The sequence below is a fragment of the Stegastes partitus genome, unplaced genomic scaffold, assembly GCF_000690725.1.
Source record: "Stegastes partitus isolate 25-593 unplaced genomic scaffold, Stegastes_partitus-1.0.2 Scaffold665, whole genome shotgun sequence".
Classification (NCBI taxonomy): Eukaryota; Metazoa; Chordata; class Actinopteri; family Pomacentridae; genus Stegastes; species Stegastes partitus.
Window position 1 is genome coordinate 347,163 of NW_007578396.1, and position 9,399 is coordinate 356,561.

Genomic DNA, 9,399 nt, shown 5'->3' on the forward strand with positions numbered 1-9,399 from the left:
TGGACAGAAAAAATAGCCGTCATGTCATTGACCCTTTGATATGAATTGAGGCAGCAGTGGTGGTGTTCAGAACAGGCTGAGAACACAGGCTCATCGCCCACCCTTTCCTAGTATCCTACTTGCTAACATCCAGTCTCTGGAAACAAGTTGGATGATCTCAGGGATCGGATCAGATATCAGCAGGACTTAAGGGACCACAACATTGTCTGCCTGACTGAGACATGGCTCAATTCTCTGGTGCCGGACCGAGCGATCTGGCCATCAGACAGGTGGTCCATAAGGACAGGACAGAGCAGTCTGACAAGTCTAAAGGTAGTGGAGTTGGTTTCATGATCAACAACCACTGGTGCAACCCCCCACCACAGCTCTCTCTCACTTGCCAGATTTGGAATATCTAACCATCTTGCGCCGTCCATTCCATCTTCCCTGTGATGTGAACCAGTTTACGGAAGTAGTTATGAGCTTCATAGCAAAGCTGGTGGATGATGTTGTTCCCATGGTGACGGTTTGCATTTTTTCAAACTAGATTTCCAATCTAGCCGCACTGCTCTGAATGCTCGCCCCGCTGCCTACAACTCAGGCCTTATCACCGGATGTATGGAGGAATACAAGGCAGCATTATACAGGCTGAGACGGGCAGTGAAAGACGCTAAGCGGAGGTACAGGGGCAAAGTGGAATCACACTTTTAACAGCATGACTCCAGAAGCTTGTGGCAGGGACTGCAGGCGATCATGGACTACAGGAAGGAAGCCTCCACCTTGGTGAGTGCAGACAGTGCTCTTTCTAATGACCTGAATGCTCAAACAGCCGGAGTAGAATACGCAGTCACTGTTTCAGAGCAAGGAGGACACTGAGGAGAGGGAACATCAGGAAGGCTGCCAGAGCAGATGGCATTCCAGGAAGAGTGCTGAAGTCTTGCGCCAAACTACTAGCTCCAGTGTTCACAACACAGTTCAACCTCTCCCTGAGTCCCTGTATGATCCCCACATGCCTAAAGAAAGCCACTATTGTTCCCGTACCGAAAAATGCCTCTCCAGCCTGCTCAAATGATTATTGGCTGGTGGCTCTCACCTCTGAAATAATAAAGTGTTTTGAGAGACTAATCATGATGCACATCAGTTCCTTGCTCCCTGAGTCACTGGATCCACTTCTGTTTGCTTACCAACCAAACAGATCCAGCGATGATGCCATCTCTCAGGTTCAACACACCACCCTTACCCACCTGGACAGGCAGAGAGGGGACTGTGTGAGAATTCTGTTTGTTGATTTCAGTCCCATTGCACCCTGCAAACTCTACACCAAAGTGTCCATTCTGGATGTGAGGACCTCCCTGTGTGACTGTATTTTGATTGTCCTGTCAGAAGAATCTGAGTGGTTCAGGTGAGCAGACACATTTCCAGACCCTGCCCCCTGGAACACCAGAGCCCTCCAGGGGTGTATCCCTGCCCTTTGCTCTTCTCCCTTTACACGCATGACTGTGTGGCTACGAACACCTTCATTAGAGTGAAATTTGCAGATAGACAAATTTGCACACAGTCATGGTTGGATGTGTCAGTAACAATGATGAGCAGACGTATACAGAGGATGCTGAAAGTCGGTCACGGTGGTGTCAGACTAACAACCTGCTGCTGAACGTCAGCAAGACCCAGGAGCTGATTGTGGACTTTAGGACAAGCCAGCAGAAGAATTACATTCCACTGAGCTGGATCACTTGTAGAGAAGTTGTGTAGCTTTAAGTACCTGGGAGTGCACATCTCTAAGGATCTGTCATGGTCCAAACAGACAACCATGTGAAGAAGGTGAGGCAGCACCTTTGCCACCTCAGACAGCTGAGGAAATTCAGAGTATCTGAAGGTCCTAAGGACATTTTACCATAGCATGGTGGAGAGTGCTCTGACTGGGAACATCACCCAGTGATACAGGAATAGCACTGCCCGCAACTGGAGAGCCCTGCAGAGGATGCTGAGGTCAGCAGAGTGTATCATGGAGTGCACCACAGCGATCCCCACCCTAAAGGACACCTACATCAGGAGGAGCGTGGTCAGGGCAAACAGGATCATGGAGGACCCCCACCACCCCAGCAATGGACTGTTTGAGTGGCTACACTCTGGCTGGTGCCTGAGGAACATCAAGGCGAACACAGAGAGACTCAGGAAGAGATTCTTTCGTCATGCAGTCAGGACTTTGAACTTGAACCTCAGCCAAAAATATAGCGCATTATCTGTACTAGTGTCATCTGAACACTGGACTAATGTAAAAATGTAAATAACATTCACACACACAAACACAGCCACACACACACACTTACACAACGTACTGTACTTTAGTTTAGGCTCTCTACCTTGTTATTTATGACATTGTGACTTTTTTCCAACTTTCTATTGTTTTTCTAAAGATGTGTCCTTTTATAATTTGTTAGTGTTACTGCACAGCCTTGGGAACGGTCACTTTGCATTTCACTGCACATACTGTATGAGCACATGACAATAAAAAACTCTTGAATCTCTGTTCCTATGTTTGTGTTTGTGTCTTCACATTCAGTGGGAAATTGACAGTTCAATTGATATTGAGGACAAGCTTCCAACTTATGACTGAAAACCATCAGTTAGAGAAGTTTATACTTGAGGTTTTATCAAATTGGATGGCATCATATCAACGCTGATAAAACTCTGAGATGATGAGAGGAATTCCCATTTTTCTACTAACAAAAATATGCAATGTGATGGACTGTGCACTGATCTGTAATAACTTCAAGTTTTGCCACCTTTTTTTTAAATCCAAGTTTGATTTCTATGAAGTTTTGCCACAAATCTGTCTTTTGCTAAATTAAATTTAATAGACGATTAAAATCTGTGGACCTCATACATTCATTAGTGTTCATTAATCACTGTTTGCTACATTGAAATACTGCAGCTGTGATACCAATTAGATACTGACAACAGCAGCTTTATGCTGTCATATGAACACAATCTGCATTTTATAGTACTCTGGAGATTTGAGAGTATGTTTTCAGAATTCAATAAGCAGATGTGCAAGACCTTCATTATATGGAGTCCCATTGTAAAAATCTATGGGACTGGGGTCACAGACAGCAAAGGGACAAAATAATTCAGAAATGTGCTGTTATAGCCCTCCGGCAGAAACTATTTAGCATGGCGATCTTCTATTTTGCAGAGGTTGAATCCTGATGAGTAAAGAGCAGAGTCTTCAGACTTTGATAATTAGCACACAGAATGCATTGAAGAATTGCACTGATGGCACAGACAGAGGACAGCCTCATTAGATGGGTTTCTCCTGGAAAAACCAGGGGAAGCTACTGGATGATTGTGTTGTAAGAATTCTGAAGTCCACTAGAAGTACTGCATTTTTCCAGATACACCAAGCAAACATTTAAGGGCTTAATGAATGAATGAATGAATGAATGAATGAATGAATGAATGAATGAATGAATGAATGAATGAATGAATGACTGTTATATATTAACACTCAACTTGTTACAGCAGAAGATAACTGGATATTAATTTGATTTAATAGATACACTTGAATTGAGTCAAGATTTACTGTTTATTTGCTTTATTTTCTGCCATTTTAATCTTAGGTTTATTCTATAAATAGTCAAATAAAAAACCAACAGATAGGAACACACAGGATCAAAAACACGCTCCCCATTAAATTAACCTTGTTTATTTTCGCTGAATAGAAGTGAAGCCTCTTAATTAGAAAAGTGCTGATCACAGCTATTTACAGACTGGGTGGACTACAAAATACACAAGCAGTTTCATTCTCCTCCATCAAAAACCATGGCCCAGATACATTCACAGATCTTCCCATTGCAAGTTTGTTTATTCCCAGACTGGTCAATCTATACCATCGCTGTGGCCAGCTAAGCACACCATCACACCTGCGTTATGTCATTGCAACAATGCACACATGCGCCCTCCCTGTCTGTCCTAGTTATGTTTGCTGTCTACTGCCCTCCCAAGCCAAAGCCAACCTTTCTCTTCGACCTCACTGACTTCCTGACCCAGCTCTGCTCTCACTCCCTTTCTATCCTCCTCCTTGGTGATCCACACGGACTCTACAGACTCCACATCAACCACTGAATTCATGGGAATACTCAACCGCATCAACTTTATTCACCATGTCAACTTTCCTACCTGCAACCATGGTCACATCCTAGAGCTTCTCTGTTCCACCGGTCTCTCTATAAATCACCTCTTCAATTCCAGTCTCACTGTCTCTGACCACTTAGACATCACCATAGACAGACATTCCCACATCCTCGCCAAAACAAAAACACACAATTAGCTTTCACAAACTAAACTCCATTCCCCTCTTCTCTCTTTCATCTTCCATCACAGAAACAATGTCCACCTCCCCTCTCCCTGGCCTCCACACCCCCTCCACCCTCACAGATTACTACAACCACATCCTCTTCACCAGCCTTGACCAGCTTGCACCCATCAAAACCAATATAGTATCCTTCACTCATTCTCCTCCCTGGTATACCCCCAACCTCAGTCAGATGAAAATCCCTGCCCATCAATTAGAAAGACTGTGCAATATAACAGGTCTCACAGTTCATTCACAACTCTACCAGCACCGCCTGCAGCAACAGAAAGATGTCCCACGCCAGATCCACCTACTACTCTTAACTAATACAGTCTGGCTCTGGTAACCTGGTATTCACGACAAAGAACAAACTCCCAAACCCCCAGGACAACAGTTCCCAGTCCTTCACAATCAACAAATGCACCCCCTTCCTGTCATTCTTCCAAACCAAAACAGAGACCACCTACAATGATTTAACCTCTCCTACATGTGACCCTCTTCCACTTACCTGGCCCCCCTTAGCCTGCCAGCCCCTTATCCCAGTTCTCTCCAGCCTCCCCATCAGACCTCTCCAACCTCAGGACAGGAATAGACACTTTTACCTGCATCCTGGACCCCCTCATCTCAAACTTTGTTAAGGCCTGCTTTCCTTTACTGGCCCACTCGTCACCACAACTATAAACTCCTCACTATCTACATGTATCATCCCACTCTGTCTCAAACTTGCTGCTGTCACACCTCAAATTTTACTGTTTTGCTAATCACATCCAACTCTGTATCTCCACCAAAACAATCCCCACTGTCACCAGCTGCATCGCAGAAATATAGTCCTGGCTGCAAACAAACTTCTTCAAACTATTACTAAGTATTAAGTATTATGTCTTTATGTGTTGTTGTTGTTATTATTGTTTATTATTATTATTATTATTGTTGTTGTTGTTGTTGTTGTTGTTGTTGTTATCATTTACAACAATTTACAACATGTTTACATCTGGAAAGACAAAATCATTGAAATGTGTCATGATCAAGATCAGTGCATAACAGATTAGTAGCATTGGAATGTACCAGAGGTCACCAAGTTTGGGCTTTTATGGACTTTTTTTTTTCCCAGGGAGGCATGTCCCTGGATCTTTACTCCCCTACTAACTGACTGCTTCATATGCTCATGAAAAATCCTACAGCAACTGCAAAAACAAGCAAGCAAGCAGTCCTCAAACAGAAGTCACATTATCAAGAAAAACAAACCGAGTGCATGGAATAATGTACATCCCTGCTTCTCCACACACAAACTCACACAGAACCCACACCGAGCGTGTATGTGTGAATCACTTTGGAAGGTAAGTTGAGACAGCCCAAAGCTGCAACAATCCATTAAAACATCATTTTGTGTTTCCTTTTATTTGAGACTCAGCATATATTTCTCAACATACTTAAAAGCCCACCCAGTACCTAACAAGTACAACACACTGTCAGTTTCAGAGTACTGTCAGTCAGTTACAGTGAAATGTGTTGTCTGCTGAAGGATTGCCTTTACACATAGAGGCTTTCACAAGATATTTCAGGCATTCAGGCAAAGGTAAATTTAGAGTGAGTAAAGAAACAAAATAGTACATACATCAATGATGAACTCTTCAAAGCTGCTAATTCATGCTTGATTATTAATTTTGAATTAATCTCAGGTTTTGCTTAACAATTGAGTCGTTTATCTTCTTACTTTATGTATGACTCTTAACTGTTTTTTCCTGTTTATTTCTGTATGACTCGAACTACAGCTAGTTTTACTTGAAGGGGTTTGCTTGATATGTGACCATAGAGGCTGATCTGTGCCATTATTCAGCGGTTTGCCACCTTTACGTGTAAATCAACAAATGTTGCTTTATTCCATTAATTCTTTAAGTTTATAAGCGACAATAAGCTTCATTTCATGTCAGATATTAAAGCACAAGTTACACATGGCTTGTGTACATTTTATGAGAAGTGAACACCAAATCTAAACCTTCAAACTTAATTTCCCAGTTCACCAAAATAGCAAGCAATTCATAAAATAAATGTTTCAAGTCCCAGCCACTAGCAAAAAGATGAACCAAGTATTTCTTCTCCCCTGAATGGCACAAGTCAAAATGAGTAACAAAATAAAACCCAAATTAAAAACATATCCATGTGTTTTTCCTGTCACTGACACTAAGACGTGTTCCAAATAAAGACTGCTTTGCTAGGTTGACCATGGAGAACGCCAGGTCCACAGCAGCCTGTTGTCAGGGATTATGTAGGTGCTATATTTGCCAGAGAAAATCCTGCGCTTAGTATTGCTTCATATAAGGAGGTGACATTCACCCTAGTTCATACACACGTACAAGGATTCCAGCAGCCTCTCCACTCTGCACAGCAAACTATTTGATTTGGACGGGTCAGATCAAATTAAGCAACAGAGCTAACAGCAGCCACATTGAAAAGTCAGCCTGGTTGAGTAGTGTATGAACCCTGACAAGGTTCACTAATTGGGTCCATTTTCATTTTTATTCAGCAGCGAATGTTATGATCCATTGTGATGGTGAGCCATTTGATTTTTTAAAAATCAAAAATCTACACTGAATGTACAAAGTAATGATTTTGAGAGAAATGTAGTGCTTGGAATCTTCCATCCAATCGTACTCTGCCCATCTATCCATTCATCCATCCATCCATTTTAAATACCTGGACAGCAGGGAGCAAGAGGAAGATGAAGACCGTCCTCCAGAGGATCAACGACTCCATCTTCATCCAGGTTTTTACCCAAATAGGGTCTCACTGCAGCAGGGTGAGTCCCAACCTGTACAGGTAGAGGACACATTAGATGCAAGTACATCTGAAGCATCAGACTCTAGACTGACACATTCGGTAAAGAAAGATAGTTACAACTTGTTACAAGGCCTTGTAACCCACTATCAGACCCATGGCTAAAGTGAGGCGTGGGCCCCTTTGCCTGGTTTGAAATCCTGTCTTGTTGAGTAATTGTGAATTAATTTATCAAAGAAAAGCAAATGCCTTTTTTTTTTTTTTTTTTTTTTTTTAATGAAAAATTATTATAAAATGAATTGACAGACATCATTATTATTAATATACTGACATACAAGGAAATTTGATTAATCTTCTAAGTCATTCATTAATGCAAAGAATGGTTGCAGCTTCTTACAGCAAAGAACACAAGTGCGTGCACCCCTGTGCAAAATAACGTACATGTCAAATCATTCAAAACTGGGTCACCTCTCAATAACGGCATTATCTTTAATTTAACAGTAGAGGTGTTCACTTATGAACAATCAAAACGAAATACTTAAGAAAAACTATTTAAAATATAGCCCCCATATAATCACTAGATATGTTCATATTTATTGATGATGACAGACTCAGTCTTCCTCCGCAGCATGTATGATACAGTATTGCACATACTTCTGCCTATCTTCAGACACTTTCAGCTGTTAGTTGAAGGATGGGCTGCTATACCTTCTATTTAAAATACACCATAGGTGTTCTGTTGGTGTCATGAGACACACTTGTCCAGGTCATAGTTTTTACTTTTTTGTCTTTAGAAACTTTTGTGTGATTTTGGAAGTATACCTTGAATCACTATCATGCTAAAATATTCCTGTTTCACCATGCTTCTGCAGATCAGGAGTCATCTTGTCAGCCAGTGCTTTGATTTATCCACAGATATTTGTGGAGCCATCTCCCCAACACCTTTGGCACTCATGCCGCCCCATATCATCACTTGTGCCAAGTCCTGCTTTTCACTGCTAGACTGTGAGTTTGAGTTTTTACTTTGGGGCCTATGTTTTCAGTATAGTCTTTTTAAAGTGTTTTCTCTTTGTTCTATTGTTGTTCATAAGAGGAAACGCGCACACATCTTAGAAATAATGCAGTTATTGAGAGGGGATCATTTGACACTATAGTCATATTGCACAGGAGGTCTCACTCCTGTTGTGTACTGTCTGTTTCCACACAAATGAGCTGCTTCAAACCATCAGTCTGGGGAATCTGCATTTGTGTTTAAATCTTTTGAGTAATTTATTTATTTATTTATTTTACTTTTTTTGCATTTCAAAGGTTAATTGTTAAAAAATAAATTTAATCAGTAATTAAACTAATTCATAATTAGGCTCGGGCCCTATTGAGACAGTTTACCGTAAAGTGAGTGCAGAGACTCCAGCAAGTTGCTAAGTTTCTGACCGTGAAGCACCGCTCCCATGCAGCGGCTGTTTATGACATCATGCGCATCAGCAGCACCCAGACCTGACGGCTCAGGCTGGAAACAGCGAGCCTCGGTGGACGGCAGGATCTGCAGGAGCACGGCACTGCTTTCACCCCGATGTGTGTGTGTTTGTCTCGGGAAAAATAAACCTTACCTTCTGAGGGGGAGAGGTCCTGCGCTCCCTATGCGCTCAAACGGAGATGCAACATCAGGTATTCTCCAGTCCGTTTACCGCCGACTGCCGGTCCCCAAAGCCCACACCCCGAGACACACGCACGTCTCTGAACTGACCGACTGAGACCGCTGAGATGCGAGAAAGATCACCACACCGGCAGGCTACTTTGTGTCTCCGGTAAAGTGTCTCCGAGCTACCGGCGGTGCGCAGCCCGTCTGCCTCCCTCCCGCAACATGGGACCAGAGTCAAGCTGCGATCACATATGCAGCCTCCGCTCATTACTTTCAAAGTAAAATATATGCAGACAAACTCATCACTTCTGCGTAGCCTCTATGTCCGCTGCAGTTAGTCTTTTCATTTATTTGTGCATTACTTTTATTTTATTTTTTTAATGAATAAATAAATTATCTTATTTTTAAATAAATCATAAGAAGGGCTCACACCAAAAAGGCTGACATCTATAGATAGATAGATAGATAGATAGATAGATAGATAGATAGATAGATAGATAGATAGATACTTTATTCATCCCCTTGGGTAAATTCAAGGTGTCCAGAAGCTCACACATGTTACATTTAAGTTAGATAATGAAACAATTAAGAAAAATTCGAAAATAGAAACCAATAATAACAGGGATATAGAAGGGGTGTGGTGCATGGGTCT

The 9,399-nt window shown here is 42.0% G+C and overlaps 1 protein-coding gene across 1 annotated transcript in view; it reads right to left on the reverse strand.

Moving 5' to 3' along the window:
• adamtsl3 (ADAMTS-like 3) overlaps positions 1-8,860 on the reverse strand; it is a 202,290-nt gene extending 193,430 nt beyond the window's left edge. Inside the window, exons 1-2 of the mRNA XM_008290290.1 lie at positions 8,716-8,860; positions 7,028-7,142 (exon numbers count right to left, since the gene is read on the reverse strand). Of these exons, the coding sequence (XP_008288512.1) occupies positions 7,028-7,093 (66 nt within the window). The 5' untranslated portion in view covers positions 7,094-7,142; positions 8,716-8,860. The remainder of the gene's footprint in view (positions 1-7,027; positions 7,143-8,715) is intronic.
• Between the last annotated feature and the right edge of the window lie 539 nt (positions 8,861-9,399).